The sequence below is a fragment of the Malaclemys terrapin genome, chromosome 4 (genome assembly GCF_027887155.1).
Source record: "Malaclemys terrapin pileata isolate rMalTer1 chromosome 4, rMalTer1.hap1, whole genome shotgun sequence".
Lineage (NCBI taxonomy): Eukaryota > Metazoa > Chordata > Testudines > Emydidae > Malaclemys > Malaclemys terrapin.
The window spans coordinates 48,306,199-48,328,958 of record NC_071508.1 but is presented as its reverse complement, the minus strand read 5'-3'; the positions used below and the strand labels follow the sequence as shown (position 1 = coordinate 48,328,958).

Genomic DNA, 22,760 nt, shown 5'->3' with positions numbered 1-22,760 from the left:
ACAGTAGTGTTTGCTGGATAAAAATGGGATTCAATTAATATACAAGCTCAGCTCTGTACATTTTCCCTCACTCCTCTGGAACCTGGTGTTCACACTAACACAGATGCCTTTATCAAAATGGAGTAGCGAGTAAACTGCATTGGTCCTGGTTTCAAATGTCTATGGTGGTATTTGTTGCTTGCTACTCATAAATCCCTCAAGACATGACTTTTCACATTTTCCCCCTTCAAAATTCCAAAGCAGAAACAAGCAACCAAGGTAGATAGAAACAGACGAGATTAATACCATCCCTTCGTGTTTGTTTCACAATCCTATTTAAATACTGTTCTCCGCATCTTTTCCACTCCTCCTACTTAGGGTTCTAGCCTGACTTTTTGTACACACACTCTCTCTCTCGATTTGCATGAGCTGTGCTCAGCATAACATCTGACAAGAGCAGGGGCAAATGTGGCTCTAAGCCACTTTTCCATTCTACTAATCCTGGTGGTCGCTGGGAGTTGTCCCGGCAGAATTCAGAGGAGTCTACCGGCCAGGGAGGGGAGAGCCAGCTTTACCATTCCTGGGAGGCAAGGGGAATTCTCAGCTACCGTGTTAGGACAGGTTTATGGCTGAGTGCGAAGTATGCAAAGACAGGGCAATGAGGATCCATCCCCTGGTCTGTGATCACACCCTGAAGCAAACCAACCAACCACCTGCGGATAGTTAGCTGAAAAATATTGCAGATTTGTCTCTTTTTTTTTTTTAAAGTTTCAGGTCATATTTAAAGGCAGGATGAGAATTAAAATTGTGAAATGCTCCACCCCCTGGGGACACCTCCCGTACGTATTATAGCTGTGGCTGCAAAGCTCTGCTTTTTCCTTGAATTATTTTCATGACAGCTGCAGGCCCCATTAAGTCATTATAGCAGCAGTCCTTTGTCTGTAGAGGACAGAGCAAAGCTCATGGAAAGATCTAATTAATTAAGCCCCAGCATATCCATGTGAGCTGCTGTAAGGATGATTTCCCCCATTCTGCGGAAGAGTAAACCAATAGGAGCACTCGGCACTCAATACCTAAAAATTCAGGCTACTTAATTAGGTGCCTGAATGCATATTTAGTTACCTATCTTTGAAAAATCTGGAACATTGTATAAAATCTAGAAATAGAGCCCCAGTCACCTGACTCCCAGTCCTCTGCTCTAACTACTCGAACACAATCCCTCCCCTTCTTCTCCCTCTGATATGGGCAATGTAATAGGGTGACCAGATAGCAAGTGTAAAAAATCGGGATGGGGGGATAATAGGTCCCTATATAAGAAAAAGAAAAACCCAAATCTGGACTGTCCCTATAAAATCGGGACATCTGGTCACCCTACAATGTCAGAACCCCCACTAAGCTATCCTTTCCTTTGCTCAATGGACATCTACCAATATGCCAGAGCTTCTTCTCAATTCTTCCAACCGATTTTCATATGCACAGTCCAGGGGCACACAATTTAAGTATGCAAAGGAGAAGGATTAGAGCAGGAGGGGCCATGCAGGAGTCTTTCCTTTTGATCCCCGGAGAGAAGTACTGCTGCAAAAAGTCTTTGCCTTATAAGAAGAAAGCAGAAGACTTGCAGCTGCTACTGGGACCAGAGGAACTCAAGTCAGACATAATAATAACACTTTGACTCAGGGAAACATTACAGCTTCTCAAAGGAGAAATCTTTGTAATAAGACACATGCTGCTACAGGAATTCTCTGTCCCATGGACTCAAAGATGCGCTGAAGTTAACGGGGAAGTAGAGGAAGCTGATCACATCCGAAGGGGACTGGCAAGACACACTCTAGAGGGCGGGAATGATTCCCAGAAAATGGTGACAACGAACATTTTAGAATAATAATGGCGCAGTGTGGTTCCTTGTTTGCATTCTGAGAAGCCTGAGCAAGATGAGACAAAGAAAAGCAGCACCTGAGCAACATGGTTGGAGAGAACAAAGGACTGGAAGTCAGGATCCTGGCATTCTATCTTAGGGCTTTGTACAGCAGTCCATCAACATAGTAGCTTTCTTTTAGATACTATAAGCCATACTGCCTGCACTGAAACTAACTTGCTGCATAGCTCTGAATAAGTCACTTAACCTCTCTTTGCTTCTCAAGTTTCCCCATCAAGAAAATGGATATAATACTAAGTAGCCTTTGTAGGCCTTACGGGTATGTCTACTCAGACATTAAACACCTGTGGCCGGCCCAGGTCAGCTGACTCTGGCTTGCAGGGCTTGGGTTGCAGGGCTGTAAAATTACGATCTAGATGTTTGGGCTTGGGCTGGAGCCTGAGCTCTGGAACCCTGGGATTGGGGAGGGTCCAGAGCCAAGGCTCCAGCCTAAGACCAAATGTCTACATAACAATTTTTAGCCCCGCAGCCCAAACCCAAGTCAGTTGACCTGGGCCAGCTGCAACTGTGCTGCAGGTCTTCTATTCCAGTGTAGATGTACCGTATGTGGCCTGTGTAGGCCACCTACATGGAAGTGAACTTCACACCCAGCTGCTGAATTCCATTTGGAATGTGGAGTCTATTGTACTAATGTATCTGGAGTCTGTGAGGAAAGTGACCACCACCTTGTACAGCAGTATGATGCATTCAACTGTCTGGGGTAGGGGAAGAATCCCTTCCTGACCTCAGAAAGCAATCAGCGTGCACACTGAAGCATGAGGACTGTCAGCCCTTAGAATGCTTTGCCCTCACAAGTACAGCTGCAAATGTTACTTTCACTCACTTGCATTTCTAATTCTCTCTTCAATGCCGTGAAACTATTTTTCTCTCTGGGAATCCTGAGCTGCCCTTTATTACCATATACTCGCATTTACCATCACAGATGTCAGAAATTACACACAGATATTTAGGCTTGGCAGGGTGGGGAAGAGAGTTTAACCTCACAGAAAATATGCTTTAATTTTTTTCCAAGCAAAAATACAAAATATTAGTTTCACTTAAAAACACCAATGAATAGGACCCAGTTATGATTAAGAAGTTGTAAATGTAACCTCTCATTTTCTGTTTAACATCTCTCCCTGATAAAATTGTCACCTGCCATAACATTGAAATCCCAGTTCTCAGGCTTACAACCCAATCCAGATTCAGACATGCACCTCATAAGATTGTCCATGTGCAAATTACAAAGTCCCTCTGCTCCCCCTCCTGTCTCTACCTGAAACTGCAGGGTACTGAATTGGATAAAGCTGCTGTTTTCTGACCTCTTCAATCTCAAGCATTTTACTCTAAATAAACATCTGAGGTGTAGGAATAAAACCCAAAATAACTGGAGCCACTTCACCACAGTATATTCACCAGATATGGCCAAGATTTGCGAAAGCGTCTAGTGATTTTGGGTGCCCAACTTGAGACATCCTAAAGGGCCTGATTTTCAGGAAATGCTCAAACTGGGCACCTAAAAATTAAGGCACCCAAAGTTCATAGTTACTTTTGAAAATCTTGGCCATAATTTGGAATGCTCTTAGGTGACTGACAAGAGTATTTTGCGAATAGTTTGCCAGAATAAGAATAAACAATACTTAGACCTTGATTCTGAATGTGCTTAAGAGTTAAACTTAGTCTCAGTGTTCAGATAACAACAACAATAACGAGAATACCTAACTCTTACATAGCACTTTTCATCTGTTGATCTCAAAGCACTTAAAGGATGGGAAGCATCATCATTCTCATTCTACTGCTGGGCAGGACTGAAGCAAGAGGTTTGGTTTGCCCAAAGTCACACAGCAAGTCAATGAGAGAGTGACAACCACAACACAGATCCCTCCTCACTACCAGTCGTTTCACATGGTGAGGCATGGAACTGCTCACATAACAAGACAGAAGAAAGACTATAGCTGATTATGCTGAGAAAAATAATTTTTGTTGTGTTATGAAACCACACACTGGACACAGAAGAACATAAGAACGGCCGTACCGGGTCAGACCAAAGGTCCATCTAGCCCAGTATCCTGTCTACTGACAGTGGCCTATGCCAGGTGCCCCAGAGGGAGTGGACCAACAGGCAATGATCAAGTGATCTCTCTCCTGCCATCCATCTCCATCCTCTGACAAACAGAGGCTAGGGACACCATTCCTTACCCATCCTGGCTAATAGCCATTAATGGACTTAACCACCATGAATTTATCCAGTTCTCTTTTAAATGTTGTTATAGTCCTAGCCTTCACAACCTCCTCAGGTAAGGAGTTCCACAAGTTGACTGTGCACTGTATGAAGAAGAACTTCCTTGTATTTGCTTTAAACCTGCTGCCTATTAATTTCATTTGGTGACCCCTAGTTCTTGTATTATGGGAATAAGTAAATAACTTTTCCTTATCCACTTTCTCCACATCACTCATGATTTTATATACCTCTGTCATATCCCTCCTTAGTCTCCTCTTTTCCAAGCTAAAGAGTCCTAGCCTCTTTAATCTCTCCTCATATGGGACCCGTTCCAAACCCTTAATCATTTTAGTTGCCCTTTTCTGAACCTTTTCTAGTGCCGGTATATCTTTTTTTAGATGAGGAGACCACATCTGTACGCAGTATTCGAGATGTGGGTGTACCATTGATTTATATAAGGGCAATAATATATTCTCAGTCTTATTCTCTATCCTCTTTGTTGTGGTCCTATGGGAAACACTTTGCACTACAGATGCTAACTGAGGTCTCTGGTATAAGATCACCTGCTGAGCTTTGTGGAGAGGGGAGGTAAAAGTGTGCTAGACCTGTGTTTTTTCACTAGATAAAGAGTCTCCAATAAGGCCCTCTATCAGCTTAGTTCCCCAGTCCTTAGCAGGGCAGCTAAAGATTTAAACCTATTAAGTAGCAGAAAAGAAGTAATCCAGCCCATTCTAAACACCTTTCCCTATACAGGAGCTCTCCTTCCTCTGCTATATTCAAATGCTTACTAAAACTACATATAAGATCATATAAGGTCACAAGAGGTGAGGCAAGATGATCTAATAGTCCCTTCAGTTCTTAAACTCTATAAACGGAGAGAGAAATATGTGAATGATGTTAATTATGGCACAGCCAAGCAATAAATAGGCGGATTAGTGCCAAGTCAGTAAAACAAAATAACATCTCACAAGGCATTTGAACATTTTGGGCGTGAGTAACTAGAATGCTCTGCCTGTGGTGATGCAAAGCAGCTGTAAAGCCATTTGAACCAGTCAGTTAAGCCAGGTTTATGGCTGCTTTGTATCAATGAATGGATGCAAAGCCGTGAGAATGCACTGGTGAAACTGGCTGTACATTTTCAAGAGCCCCTCAGAGCATGCTACTAATGCAAAACGGGAGTGAGCAGCAGGCTAGTCTTCTTTAAGTTGACATCCATGGAGCTACACTGATTTACAGCAGCTGAGCATCTAAGCCTCTGTGTAGATTTTACGGACCACTATTTACAGTAATTCCTACTTTGTTTTCTGTGGGATGATTCTCTACTAGGAATTCTCAGAAAAGAGACAAATGTTTAGATTCAGCTACTGTCCCATACCCACATCGCTATCATTCAGCAACAAATATTCTTTATTTGACACATGGCATAAATCGTGCAAAAACATGTCATTTTCTTCACTTACTTGGTTTGACACTGAAGGGCACCAAACATCTTAAAACATTATTGGGGGGGAGGGAGCAGTTTCCACTTACAATGCCATTCAGACCATCAGTGGTGCTTGTTTCTAAGAAAGGGTCATTAGATGGGGGGGTAATGTCACCCTTATAAAAAAGTTGGTAGCAAGGGGAGTAGGATAGCTGGTAAGTTTTACATAAAACTAACAGTCATGTTATGCTCAAAATGCTTAAGTTTATTGCTCTATTTAATGACGACCAGCAGTATTTAAAAAAAAAAACGCCAGTTCACTTGGTTAGCGTATCACTGAAGGAAATATTTTAAATACAGCAATAAAATCAAGTGGTTTAAAGATAACACATTTTGCCACATTCATGCAAACCCTCCTGACAGGATTTTTACACAGGCACGGATACAAGGTAAACACAGGTACTGAACCAACAGAAGACATGTATTGAACTTTTGGGAAAGCTTTCCCCACAGTGACACAGTAAGTTGTATGCACAGCTCTTCAGGCCTGATCCTGTGCAGAACATCAGTGGGAGCAGATTCAAGCCCTTATTATTCTGAACGCTGTTTGATCCCTTCTTGATCAACAAGTGCCATGAATTCTCAGAATTCTCAGCACTTCCTCGAAATATATATATATATTTTTAAAGTTGCAGATATCTTTAATTGTTCACTAGGGCCCCAGTTCAGCAAAGCACTTAACTCACATACTCAAGTCCATCCATGTTCAGTAAAGTGCTCAAGCACGTATGTAACTATGCGCATGCTTGGAGTCCTTTGCTGAATTGGGGCCTAGAACACAACCAAGATCAGCAGAGGCTCTATTGCCTAAAGGGAACCATTGCTGCATGGATCAGGGGTTTTAGGAACCAGAGAGAGTGACAGTCTAAATTTATTTTCAAAGGCAAATCTCTAAACAGTGGCCAACATATTAAGGCTGAGATTTTTCAAAACTTCCTATAGGATTTGGAGGCCCTTTTCCCATAAACTGTAATGGGAACTGGGCACTCAAATCAATTAAGGTATGTTTACACTGCAACCAGGAGGTGATTGCTGCTGCTTCGCTGCTATTGTTACTCGAGTTACCTTTGATCTGGCATGTCCAAACGTCCTGCAGCGGAGACATTCTCTCAGGGCTTGTCTATACATAAAACACTGCAGCGTCACAGTGGTAGCTCTTCAGTGACGAGGGAGAGCTTCTCCCATTGGCACAGGTACTCCACCTCTGAGAGGCAGTAGCTAGGTTCATGGGAGAATTCTCCCATTGAGCTAGTGCTGTCTACGGTGGGGTTTAGGTTGGTTTAACTGCATCACTCAAGGGTGTGGAATTTTCACACCCCTGAGCAACATAGTTATATCAACGTAACTTCCTGGTGCAGACCAGGCCTCAGACAGCTTTGAAAATCTCAACCTAACTTCACAGTGCATGAGTGACCTCCTTTACTATGTATTCATTAAAGAAGAGCTCAAGTCACAAAATTCAGAATCTGTGTTTAAAACAACCCAAATTTCATGGGAAATTGTATCATGGATTTTGGTCTGACTCATAAAGAGAGTAGCTATTTGCCAAATTCAGATCTGGATCCAAGTTAAGATTTCATAATGCTCACAAATATTGGGGGGATGCTTGAATTCAGGGTTTGGTTCAGACTCATCTCTAATAGTTACAATACTTTTCCATTCTCTTCTTGATTCCATAGTATATCGGAGATAAAGAAGTGGCAATTGCCTCATGTCAATGAATTGTTTCCTCCCCCCCCCCCCTTGGTTCTGCTACATTTTGTGGAATTTTTCTTTTTTCACAAGCAAACATGAGGTGTGAAACATGATTTCAATATGAATCAATTTGAATCATTTAATGCAGAGGCTCAGAAGGTTTATGATATACACAGTATTCGGTAGTTTAAAATGTAAAAACAATCAGAAAAAGGCAAAAAGTTAATTTCAAGCTTAGTCAACATACGATACATATTTCAGCATGACAGTTTCAAAGAGTTCCACACTGTATTTGGATCTATTAGCAATTAAATCATTTTTTAAAAATAGCAAACTCAAGACAGCTAGTGAATTTTTTTTGATTTTGTAACAAATGAAGCTACTATTCTTATTTACAGTATAAATAAGCCATTTTTTTTGGTGATTATGTTCTGCCACATGTTTAAGACAAGCAGTATCTCAGCTCTTAATTGTTGATGCAAACAAGAGCATAAAAGAAAGCAATATCAAAGTAAAACAAATATATATATATATATATATGTATGTATCTTCAACAAAGACTGCCAAGTTACCATGTGTCTCTTATCAGATCTAAAATATAGCTGACTCCTGTCAAGAGTTCTCTTGGTTTTAATTTTAACCACTAGGAATATCATGAATGCTTATTCTTCTGCTGCTCTAGAGAGCTGTTTTTCATACAAGCTCATGACATGGTGGACAAATTGATACTGTTCACAAGTCTGGATCATTCCTCCCCTGAAAAGGAAAGCAGAAAAAAAGGGGAGGGAAACAGTCCTTGTATTACATGTAAACAGTGTACTTAATGGTGAATGGCACAGCTAAAATGAAATGGACTTATGCTCCAAGAGCCTATTCCAGAGCCCACTGACTTAAGTCAATGGAAAAGCTGCCACTGACTGTGCTGGGTTTGGATCTGGCCCCAAATGCCTCTGCTAACCAGGAAATGAGAGGTATTCAGAACAGAAATAAGTTTTACCTTTGCTTTTCTCTCAGTGAGGCCCTAATTCATTGACAATATCATCATTTATTATGTGTTACAGGAGTCATGCTAGGCACTGTATAAATACATAGACAGACAGTCCCTGCCCCAAAGAGCTTGCAATCTAAATAGACAAGACAGACACGAGGGGAAACAAGTTAAGGGACTTGTCCAATGTCACCCAGCAGGTCAGTGGCAGAGCTGGGAATAGAAGCCAGGTCTCCTAAATCCCAAACCAGTGACCTATCAACTGGGCCTCACTGTCTCCCATTCAGTAAATGAGATTTCCCCCCCCCTCTCTGATGTCATAGGATGATGCATTCTGGAATACTTCCAGTGAACCAGGAAGTGCCGGTAGGATTTCAGACTAGGCAAAGACATTTCAACAGAGAACAGCTCATATTCTGAGCTGACTGCCACCCACATCCTGATTCGTAAGGACTTTCAACATAGAAATCTGGGCTTCACTCAGCTTTCAGTCTAACTTTGCTGTTCTGCTTCAAAAGGTGAACTGAAAACCTGAAATGAAAACTGAGTTCACCTGAACCCATAGTATAACTAGGCAAGAAGAGAAATGTGATTTGCTGTTCCATGCATCATGTAGTAAGTTATTATTATTTTAGCTAGTAGCATGGTGGAAGGAGCATGGTAACTGCTTATTTGGCACATTCCTTCAGCAATGGGTTCCCTAGGAGGTTAGTGAAAGCTGCTCCTTTTTGAGCTACGGGAGAGCAGATGATGTTCCCATCAAGTTGCCCATGTGACACAAAAGGTCTCACTGGCACCGGGAGGTAAATGTATCTGCTTCAACTTCAGCAAAACTGGCCCAGTGTTTTAAAAATATACCCATTGTAATCATAGGGCCAGGTTGTACGTAAGTGGCCTCCTCCCTTACCTCCCTGCGTAGTGGCTGGGCCCAATCCCAGTTCCTCTGCTCAAGCAGCTCTAGGAGTGCAATCACTGCATGAGGCAGATGCTCCAAAGTTGGCAGGAAGATGGTGGTGTCATGTGTCCCTCCACAACCCCTGCACCAGCTGGCAGGGGTGGGGAGAACACGCTGCACCCCTTCAAATAAACCCCATAGCCAGCTGAGCATACCTATTTGTCAATCTGCTCTATTTAGAACAGCATCTTTGTTCATCTGTTTCAGAGTGTTTCTGTGCACCGCATTTCTGCTGCACACAGCACTGAAAATGTATCTCCATCAGGCTGTGACACACAAGGAATGTTAGTCATATCCGGTGATTACTCCCCATGCAATTCCATTAACAGCTAGGTTGGACCCTGACGTTGTGGCAACAGAAGCAGTGGGGTGGCCATCTAGTTTCAGGCCACAGGAAACGATTTTCCTTTTATCTCATTCTCTGCTATGCTGCTGCTTCCTCCCTCCTCCCCCCTCCCCACACATCATGAGTTCACTGTCCAAGCTTTGGCAAAGACTCGACAATCTACATTTTCACCCTTCTTTGCCACAGAGACCTTTCAAATACAAGTTTTTTCACTGACAGAAGGTACCCAACATCCCTGAACACTGGCTGAAGGGATGCAGGAAGCATCGCTCAGCCTTTACTTTGCCACATCGACTATTTTTAGGACCAAATGCTGGACTCCTGTACAAAGTCCAATACACAGGCCCTGTGCAAGGGACCTAGGGAGAAGGAATCTTTGTCCCACTAACCTGACAGCAAGCTTAAAAACACCCCACTGGCTTTAAGAGGAACTACTGCTGTCAGGGCCGGCTCTAACTTTTTTGCTGCCCCAAGCAAAAAAAAAAAACCACCCCCCCCCAGCACCGCCCCACCGAACCAAAAACAAGCCCCCCAGAGCGCCGCCCCGCTGAACCAAAAATAAAAACAACCCCCCTGAGCGCCGCCCCACCAAAACAAAACAAACAAATAAAAAAAGCCCCGTGCACTGCCCCGCCACCCCAAGATTGGCTGCCCCTTACAAGGTCCTGCCCCAAGCACATGCTTGGTCGTCTGGTGCCTGGAGCCGGCCCTGACTGCTGTGTAGTCACAGATCCACGGATGATATTACCCCAAAGATTTGTTCTTCCATGGAGCAGTGCTTAGCAGTAGCACACTGAGGTGTATATCGCCCCTACCCACCAGGGGTTCTATGCAGTCTCTCTCCAGACAAACAACCAGTGTAGTGAAACGCCATCTAGGGCCTTCTGCAGCTATTGTGGCAAAAGGATTTCTCCCTAAATGTCAAAAGAGAGCACTTCTTTTGCAGACAGCAAAGGTCAAAAGTTCAGGAGGATGGCAACTGCACTACTCTTTTATCACATTTACCTTATAATGCCAGACTCCAGAATGGATCTGAGGCCTGATCTAAGATACGCAACTTCAGCTATGAGAATAGTGTAGCTGAAGTCGACGTATCTTAGATCGACTTAGAATCACTTATTTCGCGTCCTCGCGGCACGGGATTAACGGCCGCCGCTCCCCTGTCGACTCCGCTTCCGCCTCTCGCCATGGTGGAGTTCCGGAGTCAACGGCAGAGCGATCGGGGATCGATTTATCGCGTCTACACTAGACGTGATAAATCCATCCCCGATAGATCGATCACTACCCACCGATCCGGTGGGTAATGTAGACGTACCCTGAGAAAGGTTTCCCCTTCTGGGTGCTGGTGTCTGTTATTTCATGTTAGTAAAATTAGCTTCCCCAAACCAGATATTGGACATTGGATATGGCACGGACTATCTGAAGATGTTCCCTACTGTTCACAAGCAAGAGGAGGATTCTTAGTGCCAACGCTCATCATAGCACTACTGCTCTGCAGTGTAGTGTTTTCTTGTAGTGTTTTCCTACTTTCATCCCTTGCTCAAAATGTTCATTCCAACCTCTCATCCCCCAACACCTCCATGTCCCTGGAGGATCTTCCACCCCTGCTCAACCTGTTTTCTCTGCCTACTAACCTTGTACAATGGTGATTGGTCAAAGAAGTCACTATCTGCTATACTCCTTTGCAATGGCTGCCTCCTTACATGTGCTGCTCCTGGGGCCACAATGAGACATGGGGCTAGGGGAGCGGCAGTGGCAGCAGACAGACACATGGATAGATGGTTTCAAAGGGGCTGCTAGCCCCTTTCCCCATTCCCTGGAAGCAGCAGGACCTTGCTCATGTGATTCATAATGCGGTTCCCTATCCCATCCCACTAATGACCATAAGGACAGAGGAGAGGCAGACCTCACAGCCTGATTTTTCCTAATGTATCAGGAGCTCCTGCAGGGCCCCTGAACTTGTTCCCCCTCTGATGAAGCAGTAGGTATTAGGCCCTGTTGTGCCCTCCTCTGCTTCTGAACTCCCATCCCCGCAGGCTAGTATTAAAAAATGAACCTCTTCTAGCAAGCACATTGTTTGTCTGGACACCCTTCGCTCTCATTTCTGTGGCTATCTGGCTGTGAAATGCATCCCCATATTATTCTCAGACAGAAGTCAGTAGAGGGCATTTCAGATCCAGCGACTCTCTCTGTGCTAGGACAAACCAATACTCTATTCAATGTTTTCTTTTTTCTTCTGTGAACGTTCATTGTCTGGGTTGACCTCCATTGAAGCAGCCAAACCACCAGCACCTCTGCAGGTCTCTGCCTATCAAGAGCACAGCAGGGTGAAAAGCATTTCATTTTCTGCCTCCCTCTGAGCAGAACTACTCATCTGAAATAAGGTTCAGTGTGGGGTTGTGTTTTTCATTCATTTTTTTAAAAACGTTGGTATATTTTTCATGAAATTTCTTCCCCTCACTCCATTTATTATTATCGTTAGAGAGAGCATGGAGACACGTTTTGACAGAACTTCAAATCAACGGGAGAAGAAAAATAATCTCTCTGGTGCAAAACTCAAGTCCGTCCACTTTGTAGTCAAAATCAAATGCAGCTGGCATGATGAGAAACCCTTATATAGAAACCTTTTGATTGTGGAGAGCTTTGCATCTCCTTTTGCATGTCTGCAAACATCTCTTGCCTGTGCGTAAAGCAACATCCTCCAGCCTACACTATTGGCAGCTTCCATACTGCAGTGCTCTTCCACTGAGGCTTGCAATTCCAGCTAGACTACGTCCATTTTCTTCATCATTTGTGTTCCCTCCTCACAGCTGTGTGCCTGTCTGTGATTCTGAGAGCAATGGGCCTCTCAGCCTTATTCTTTGAGCTATAACTGTGGGCCAGATCCTCAGTCAGTGTAAATGGGCAGTAGTTCCATTAAAATAAATCAGCTGTAACTCCATTACAATCAAGGCCGCTATGCCAGCTGAAGATCTGCCCCCATTGTGACACTGTGGGGTTGTCATCTGCTGCTGGGATTTGATAATTTTGGTAACACAGGCTAATTCCATAGCATAGATGAGAGGTGCTATTTAAAATTCTCAATAGTATCTAAGGCCCAAATTCTTCAAAGGTGTTTAGGCATCTAACTCCCATTGATTTCACTGGGAGTTAGGCACCTAAATACCTTTGAGATCTAGGCCCAAGTGACTTAGAAGCCTAAGTTGCACTAAAAGTCAATTGGACTTGATTCATAGCCACTACTTAGGCTCAGGTACTTTTGAAAATTTTACCCACTAACCTGAGGTTTATCTTTTTTTCCTCGTGTTTCTTTTCCCCCTCAAACATGTGGAAATATTTTTTTATTATTATTTTTGAAAGGAAGAAGATTCTCTTACCTGTCTAGCCGTAACTGGCAGGTTGTTCTCAGTATGTCAGTTATCCCCTCGTACTTCAACTGTTTACAACAAATGCTGGTGGCAATAAAGCAGCCAGTCCTCCCAATCCCTGCACTGGGGAGGACAAAGGGGGGGAGGGTGTAGGCAAATAACCCAGAAAGAAAAATGTTAAAATTTCATTTATAATGTACAGAGGCTGCGGTCAAATGTGTGAAATAAACAGAATCCCCCATCATTCCTGGGGCGTGTGTATGGAAAAGTCATTACTAATCACTAATAAAAGACATTAGCTTCACTGGGACTTAAGTAATAATAATAGCAGCTCTTATACAGCACTTTCCATCAGTAGATGTCAAAGTATTTTACAAAGGAGGTCAGTATCATTATCCCCCTTTTAAAAATGGGGAAACTGAGTTACAGAGAGGGGACATGACTTGCCCACGGTCACCCAGCAGGCCAAAGCTGGGAAAAGAACCCAGGTCTCCAAAGTCACAATTCAGTGCTTTAGCCAGTAGGCCCAGCTACCTTTCTATGGTAGCATAGGGAAGCTTTGCATGGCTCTAGTTAGCTTCAATGGTGTACTGTACAAGATAGGCCTAAATCCATCCACCATCACTGTAGCCTCTAAGCACTAAGGTGGTGTCTGTTGAAATCTCATGGATGATAGTTTCACTCCCTTGACATGTTTCAAAGTATTAGATGTTGCTAATATTTCATGATTATGAAAAAAAAAAATAACAGGTACTCTTCCCAAAAGGCTGTATTCAGCAGCAATGGAATTTCAGTGATGCACATTATAAAGAAAAGGAGATATGACCTCATGTTGGTGCATCATACTACAAAACAGGGGATCAGAGTCTGAATCCTAAGCATGGTCCTTCATTTTGCACACGGGAGGATGGAAGGACAAGAATGCTTGAGGTATATGCCAGTGGTTGATCCACCACTCAGTTTGGTTGGGAAGCAGCGCATCTGATTGCGGCTGGGAGTGATGCCACTGCGGCAGGGGTCTGATGTAAAATGGGATGCAGGGCCTCAGTGAAACAGGGATTGAAAAACGCCTGCCATGACTCTGAACCTCGCCCTTTCCCTCACCAGCTAGGAGCTGGTTGGATCACTGTTGATGGGGCAAGCCAAGTACAGAAACTTGGTGTCAACTGAGAATGTCTCATGGTGGAACAGGGATGGCCTCTGTGTACAAAAGAGATTAGAAAATAAAGTGGGAGTAGGTACTTCGCCCCCTCACCCCCTGAGAAGCAATGTGTGGAGTGGACAGTCAGACACAGCAAATCATGTTGTAACCATAAGCATATTTTTTCAAGAGAACCTAGCCCTGCAAGTGGGGGGGACGGGGAGGGGACGACTCCAGAGCCCAGACTCCAGCCTGAGCCCTAACGTCTACACAGCAATTTATAGCCCCACAGCCTGAGCCCTGTGAGCCCGAGTCGGCTGACACAGGCCAGCCATGGGTGTTTTATTGCAGTGTAGACATACCCTAAATAACAGAGACTCCAAAAAAACAGTTACCTTTTCCATAACTGGTGTTCTTCGAGATGTGTTGCTCATGTCTATTCCACAATAGGTGTGCGCGCTTGCCACATGCACCAGTGCCGGAAGTTTTTCCCCTAGCATTACCCATAGCGGAGAGCACCCCTGGAGTGGCGCCTGCCTGGTGTGGTATAAGGGGAGCTGTGCGCTCCCCCCACCCTCAGTTCCTTCTTGCCAGACAACTCCGGCAGAGGGGAATGAGGCTGGGATGTGGAATAGACATGAGCAACAGCCAACACCAGGTTTAGGTCCCACTGTGGAACCGGGGGTCTAGAATACGAGAAAAGAGGGTCTAGACCCTTAAGGAACCTGCCCATCATAGCATGGAAAAACACCGTGTGTCCTTGCACAGGCGGCTCAAAGGCCGATATGGCCGCTAGGTGCACCTTGACGGACGAGGGCGCCAGGCCCTGGGCCCTCAGGTGGAGGAGGTAATCAAGGATAAGCTGGATCGGGGCAGTCACCGGGGAGTCCCCCTGGTCTGCTGCCCACCTAGAAAACCAGGACCAAATAAGCACGATGACTCGAGGGCTGTCTACTTTCGAGGAGGACGCGCTGAACTTGCTCTGAGCAGGTCCTTTCCTCACTACCTAACCATTGAGCAGCCTGAAAGTAGGCCGCTACCACCGACATGCATTTTGTAAACACTCTGGGGGCAGTGGACAGCTCAAACGGTAGGATCCTAAATTGGTAATGATTTTGTCCTACAACAGAACGGAGGAAGTGCCTGTGCCCCTTGAATATGTGGATGTGGAAGTACACATCCTGTAGATTGAGGGCAGCGTACTAGCGGGATCCAGGGAGGGAATGATGGAGGCCAGGGAGACCATGTGTAACTTGAGCTTCACCATGTGCTGTTCAGACCCTGTAGGTCCAGTATGGGCCTGAGACCCCCTTTGGCCTTTGGGATAAGGAAATAACAGGAGTAGTACCCCCTGCCCAAGAACTCCTTGGGCACCGCCTCTATTGCTCCTAGTCCTAGGAGCCGCCCCACCTCTTGCTCAAGCAGAGCTTTGTGCGAGGGGTTCCCCAGGAGTGATGGGGACAGAGGGGTGGTTGGGCAGGGAGGAGGTAAACTGGAGGGTGTAACCCCGGGAGATGGTGTTGAGGACCCATCAGTCCGAAGTGAGCCGAGAGCATTCTGGAAGGAAAGCACACAACCGGTTGGAGAAGGAAAGTTTTATTGCCCCCCGAACGTCCCATCAAAATCGCCTTTTCCCTGCTTCCTTGCCCTTGGAGGGTCCAGGCTGGGGGGCAGGCCGAGACTGCCTGTGAGGGCATCTCTTATAGTCCCGTTGCTTCCTATGGGCGGCCTTGGGAGTGCGGCCAGGGTTGGAGTCTGCTGTGGCTTAAACTTAGGTTTTGCCAGAGCCGGGAAATAGAGACCCAGAGTCTGGAGGGTTGCGCAGGAGTCCTTCATGCCATGCAGCCTTGCATCTGTTTCCTCCGCGAACAGAGCTTTCCCATCAAACGGGAGATCCTGCATGGAGGATTGTGCCTCACTGGAGAGCCCGGAGAGCAGGAGCCATGATGCCCGTCTCATGGACACCGCGGAGGCCCTTGAACGTGAAGCCGTGCTACCATTGCCCCTTCCTCCACCAGCGCCCTGAACTCCTTCTTATCGCGCTCCTGGAGGGAGACCTCAAATTTAGGCAGAGAGCCCCACAGATTAAATTCGTACCGACCCAAGAGGGCCTGATGGTAACTGGAAGCTCGAAGACTAATAATTTTTTTTTTTTTTGAAAGAGTCCAGTCTCTGAGAGTCTTTGTTCTTTGGGGTCAGGGCTGGCTGACCCTGTTGTTCCCTGTGGTTGACTGACTTGACCAGCAGGGAGTTGTGCGCCGGGTGAGTATATAGGTACTCATGCCCTTTAGTGGGTACAAATTACTTGTGTTCTGCCTCATTTGATATAGGGGCCAACGAGACCAGTGTTTACGACAGGGCATTTGAAATTTTAGCCACCCCTTCATGGAGCGGCAAAGCCACCCTACCACGTGCCGATGGGGACAACACGTTGAACAGTGAGTCCAAGGACTCCTCCATCTACTCTGCCTGGAGGTGGAGGCTTGCTGCCACCCTCTTTAAGAGCTCTTGATGGGCCCTGAAGTCCTCCAGCGGGATGGAGGGAGGCGGGGCCGCAATCGCCTCCTCAGGGCGGGGCGAAGAGGCTGGTGTGGTGCTTTGGGTGTTGGTCAGCACCGGAGGATCCACCACCTGGTCGGACTCCGGGCGCGGTACTGAGGACGAGCGTCCCACCGACTCTTTTGTCGGGGGTCTGGAGAGGGAGGCCGACGGTGCTTCTGAAGCTCCGGCCACCGAGTGAGCTCCCACCGGAGGCCACAATGCCCACTGGTATCACTGGGCCGGTCACGACACTCAGTGCCACTGCACCTGCTGTGGCACCAGCGGGGCCGGCTGCCCGGGTTGACTGGTCTGGCCTGTTGAAAGATGGCTACGAATGGAGACTGGGCTGGCGTAGAATCCACTGCTGTCTCTCGACCAGGAGGAGCGGCGGTGGCAGGATCTGCGACGGTCACGGGACTGTGATCTTGATGTGGAGGACCGGTACCGACGGGTAATAGCTGCTCCACGAACGGCCTTGACGGGCGGACCCGTGATGGCGAGGTGCTGGCGATCAACGCCCGGGACAGCGGTGCTTGGCGGAGACTTGGAACAGGAGCTCGAGTGGGAATGGCGTTGATGACAGTGCCATGACCGACTGCGGTACCCTCTCCGGGATGAGGACCAACGACAATGTCCGCTACGGTCCCATCGACGTCCGCTCTCTGAGGAGGACCAGTGCCACAAGTCCCGGACAGACGGAACCCAGCCCGAGAGTCTGGTCAGTGTCGAGGGTGATCCACGTGGACCCTGCCCCGAGTGGATGCTGGGTGGTGATCGTCATCGGGAACGTTCCCTCGACTGAGACTGGTACCGAGTCGGGGGCGACTGTGGAGATCCTAGCGGTGGCTTGTTTCTGGAGCATGGGGCCAACATCGGCCTGTTCTGAAGGGGCCAGATTACTCCATTCTACGAGAGTTGGTAGCCTAGGGCCCGGTGGGGACTGAGAGCTACCCGACATGGGCCTAGCCTCTGTCCTAGACTTCCCTCAGTGCCGCTGCAAAGAGGGAGTCTTCTTGACCCTCTTGGTACTGCTAGGGGAAAAACTTCCGGCACGGGCTGAGCACGCACACCTATTGTGGAATACACATGAGCAATCACTCGAAGAAGAATAACCATTATTCCTTGGTCAGATTAAGTTTGAAACATCTCCCAGGCTTGCAAGTCTCAAGATGAGTTTTCATTCATACGTGCTATGACAAATATTGCCGAAATAATTTGACTAACAGCAACACACGCAGTAAGTCTGATGCCACTTCCAAAGTCATTCAGATCTGGAATCTCACAATTCTCTGGATTTAAGCAGGATACAACAATTCACCACTAAAGAAACCACTGATTTTTCTCTTCTGTTATCAATGCAAAGACATTTTTCTGTGTATCTGTTTCAGGCCCTGGTTAATGACTAGAGAGGATTTTGTTCTCACATATGCTATGCTATTGTGGCAAAGAGAAGCTGTGAACTCCTCGTACCACCTCCATGAAGAATGATCAGCAAAGCTGACAACACTTCTGCATGTTAACTAATTAAGTGAGCAGTCTCAGGAATAATTACCCTACACAATCTCCATCCATTTAAACAGTGTTAAAATCATAGTGCAAAGATACTGGCAACAAGTGTTCAGGCAACAATTGGACTTACATATGACTGGGGCTAGCAAAGTTCCAGCATGGTTTCCCTGACCACTAAAGACAGGCTTTTGACCACGTTATTTAAATTTTCAGGGAGAAATTCCTGGCCAAGCTGATTAGGAAATTGGGGCTAGCAATAACTTTGCTTAAATGGTGTTAAGCTGTAGCAGGAACACGGTTAAAATGACAAAATGCAGGCACTACAAAGGAAGAAGGATGATCTTACTTTTCAGGCATGGACCAGGACTAGGGCGATCTAGGTTCAATTTCTGGTGCTGTAAACTTCCTGTATGACCTTCGATAAGTCACCGTCTCTGTACCTCAATTCCCAACTTTCTATTTCCATGTTGCATCCGGTTTCCCATCCTTTGTCTGTCTGTCTTGTCTATTTAGAGGGGAAACTCTTCAGGGCAGGGACTGTCTCTTACTAGGTGTATGTACAGCACCTAGTTTACTGAGGCCCGGAGGTTGGTTGGCTCTAGGTGCTACACTGATACAAATAACCAATAATATACATATCTTCTACAGTGCTTTTCAACCATAGATGTCAACGCATTTTACAAAAGAAGGCAAGTAGCACCCCCATTTTACAGACTGGAAAACTGAGCAGAGAGAGGTAAAGATACTTGCTCAAGTCACACATTAGATCAGTGGCAGAGGCAGGAATAGAAACCAGGTCTTCTGAGTCCAGTGCCTTTACCCACCGGACTATGCTAGGAATGACAGCCTACCTTTAACATGTACTTCTTATTAAGAATACTTTCAGGATTAGGATCATGTTTGATTTTTTTTAAAAGGTTTACTATTTTGTATTTAAGAGGGCTGACAGTATTAGTATCTTTGCAGTGGTTACGCTCTTCTAGAGGGTCAGATCCTGAGAGCTGCTGAGTACCCGCACCTTCCACTGAAGCCAATGGGAACTGTGGGATTCAGCACATCTTAGGGCTTGGGCTATGGTTTGGTACACTTCCTAATCTTGAATACATTCAGTTTACTACATTCACAGAATATATTTTATCCAAAAGAGCATCTGAAAAAATCTGACACTGCTCTAGTCACCAGCTGTCATTTAAAATTCTCTAGAAGCCTGCTACTCTGTCTGTTAATACTTAGGTAAGAAAAATGACCAAATGTTCTGCATTTCCAAAAATCACCAGTATGCTACTGGAGATGGAAAGACAAAGCAGTAGGCGAGAGAGTAAAACAAGCATGCAAAGCAAAATATAAAGCTGTGGACTGGGGTCAGTATTGCCTGTGAAAGCTACCATGAGATTCCAGTGAGACACACATGGATTCACAGATTTTAAGACCAAAGGGGAACATTATGATTATCATGAATCATTCTTGTATCTCTTTTCAGAACCCTTTCCAATTTATTATATACAGAGGTTATAGCTCCCTATTCTACCTGATATTCTCCTGTTCATGCATCCCAGGATTGTATTTGCCCTCCTAACTACAGCACAGCAGTAGGCCCGCAAGTTCAACTGGTTATCTACTATGACCCAACAACTCCCAATTACTATTTGCATTTTTATGTTCAAAGATTTCCCTCCACTCAGTTTTACTCGTCATTATTTTTAACTTTGGGAAATTGACCTTTCTGAAGCACCAAGAATATAGATTATTGGTCAGGACTATCTTCTGTTTGCACACAGCAAATGAAATTAGATCCTGATTACTTGCACCCGGGTACCATCAGTTGTTAGCTCAGTGATCAATTCCTCTTTATGCATCAGCATGAGATCTAATACAGAATTGCCCCAAGTCAGTTGCAATACTTTTTGTGCTAGAAAATTGTAATTATAATTTTTAGAAACTCCAAGGATATTTTACTAGTCGCTGTATGAGACCTCCAGCATATGTCTCTCAGACTGCATTTCCCTGTGATAAAGCAGTTTTTCTTTGTATACATTATAAATAAACGCTTAAGGAACTGCTCATCCTGTTTCCTTGCAATTGCATGAAGTTTTTCTTTTCTCTGCTATGTCTAAGACACTCTGTCACAGAGCTCCATGGAGATCTAATGCAGCATTAACTTACCTGCAGTGGACAATGACTGGGGCATTCTTTTCTTCTGCACATTGCATGGCCTCTTCCACTTCCCGCACCAGTTGTAAGAGGGCTGGTGCTTGATCTGGTGTCTTTTGGTCTGGCCAGGATGTATACCAGTAATGTCGCAGGTTTCTTACTTCACCACCTTTCTGTGATCCAGTTATACAGAAAATTAGTACACTACTGCAAACATTTTCAAAGATTCTTCATCAAAACTCATAAACTGACAATCAGTTTCTTTGGGCATATCTACACCGTCAGTGAGTCTCAGAGCTTGTGTCGACAGACTTGGGCTCATGGGGCTTGTGCTACAGGGCTAAAAACAGCTGTGTGGATGTTCAGGATCAGGCTCTGAAGTCCAGGGAGCATGGTGGGGCTTCAGAACCTGAGCCACAATGTCTACACCGCTATTTTTAGGGCCGCAGCGCAAGCCCAAGTCTATGGAGCCGTGCTCTGAGACTTGCTGCTGTAGGTTTCAAAATGCAGTGTAGCCATACCCTGTGAGAACAACAGAAGTAAACCAGTGCTAAAGGAAAATGGGCATCCTCACACAAAGCCCCAAAACACAGAAATTCTGATTTCAAGAATCACTACTGCACTTGAGCAAACTGTTAAAAAAAATTCACTAAAAACCCTGCTAAACTCTCATGCTCTTTTTCAGAGTTCTCTTTCCCAGCTCCTCTATATTAGTGCCAAGAGTTGTGTGCAAAACGATGTCTCCTTTATACTAGTCTACAGCCATCTTACTCTCCACCTGATAGATTCATTCAATAAGGCTACAGTGGTTTATAACACAATTGTTTTACTGAAGTATTTGGTAGACTCTCAGATAGATTGATTGATTACCCTTGCTGTTTGTGTATTTTATATAAATAATAATATACACACTCACAGCAAGACATTCAGAGGAAAGTGAGATTTGTGCCTCTAGTTATGGCCTCAAGTTTATCTTGTAGCACATTTCCATTTTCTTCAATGTCTCTGAGTCATTATGAAATCACCAAACATGCCACCAAATATTCATATGTACTTGTTTATTCCGCATGCCTCAGTTTTTGGTCATCAACACAATCCACCTTAGGCCTAAGTTTCAGAGGTGCTAAGTGGAGCTAGCGATCCTCAAAGTCTTGGCCTTAACCTTGTAGAGACTGTCTGGAGCAGCCAGCATTCGGCTGAATAATTCTCTTCAAAAGGCAGGAAAGTGTCCAAGGAAAGTAACCTTTAGCTTCCACAGATCTCCTTTAAACACTTGACTGAGTTTTAAGGAAGCGGTGGAGAGCAATTTTGGTTTAAGACTAAGAACTAAGAGTAACATTTTCAAAAATGCCTAAGGCCCAGATTTTTAAAAGATGTTGCTCTGCTCAGCATTGCAATGCCTAATTAATTTAGACTTATTTTCAAAAGTGACATATACACTAAGGAACCTTAGTCTCACTGAAAGTCAATGGGACCGTAGGCTGAATGGCCATCCCGCCCCGTCACTCTCTGAGGGAGGCCACACCTCCTCGCTGCCATGTACCTGTAAAGGTGAGCTCAAAAGGGGGGGGGGGGGGAATTAACTGCACTTAGTGCTCCAGCCCTCTGAGCAGGATGGCAGTCTGTGAGCCCCAGGCTGTCAGCCAGGGCAGGGCAGCAAACAGTTAGTAGGCTCTGACCTGCAATCAGGGCAGGGCAGTTACGCAGTCTATGAGACCCAGATAAAGGTGAGAACCATCAAAGTCTAGGGGCTTCAGCAGGGGTGAACAGTAGGGTGTCACAGGCTTCCTGGCCTCAGATGGGGGTGCTGCCACCCCAAGGGTGGGGTTGTAGGGGATGCGGGCCCACCTGACTCCCCCATGTCCCAACCCAAGGCCCCAACAGTGGCAGAGTAGTCCATCACTGGGTCAGCAGGGATCTGCCCGCAACCTTGTACCCAGCTGACCTCACTCAACCAGACAGTCGTCTAGTTCCCCTGGGCTACTTCCTACGTCCCTGGGGTTTGGTACCTCTATACCGTGGGGGTCATCTGTCATCTCAGGGAGTTCTGGCCAGTCTTCAGGCAGCAGCCCCAGCCCCCAAGCAGCTCCTTGGCATCTCGGTCGGCCGGTGGAGCTCTGGCCAGTCCTCAGGAAGTAGCCCCGGCAGCTCCTCTGCAGGCTGTCTCCTGTGGCGGCTCCAGCTCAACTTCTGCTTCCTGTTCCACCCTTCTGCTTATGGCGGGGCAAACGTGGCTCCTCTGGTTCTGCCCACCTGAGGGCGTGTCGTGGTCTCTCCCTGTCACTCTCTGAGGGAGGCCATGCCTCCTCGCTACAGGGACTTGAAACTCTTAAGTCACCTTTGAAAATGAGACTGAGGCTCTCAAGTCAGTTAGGATTTGCAAAGCTGAGCAGAGAAACACCTGAATACCTTTAAAATCTGTGCCTAAGTCCCATTGACTTTCAGTGGGATTTAGGCTCTTTAAGTCC

The 22,760-nt window shown here is 45.7% G+C and overlaps 1 protein-coding gene across 1 annotated transcript in view; it reads right to left on the bottom strand.

Moving 5' to 3' along the window:
• The window catches only part of IGSF22 (immunoglobulin superfamily member 22), a 198,022-nt gene that overhangs the window by 51,338 nt on the left and 123,924 nt on the right, over positions 1 to 22,760 (bottom strand). The window contains 2 exon segments of the mRNA XM_054025882.1: positions 12,960 to 13,073; positions 20,305 to 20,465. Coding sequence (XP_053881857.1) covers positions 12,960 to 13,073; positions 20,305 to 20,465 — 275 coding nt within the window.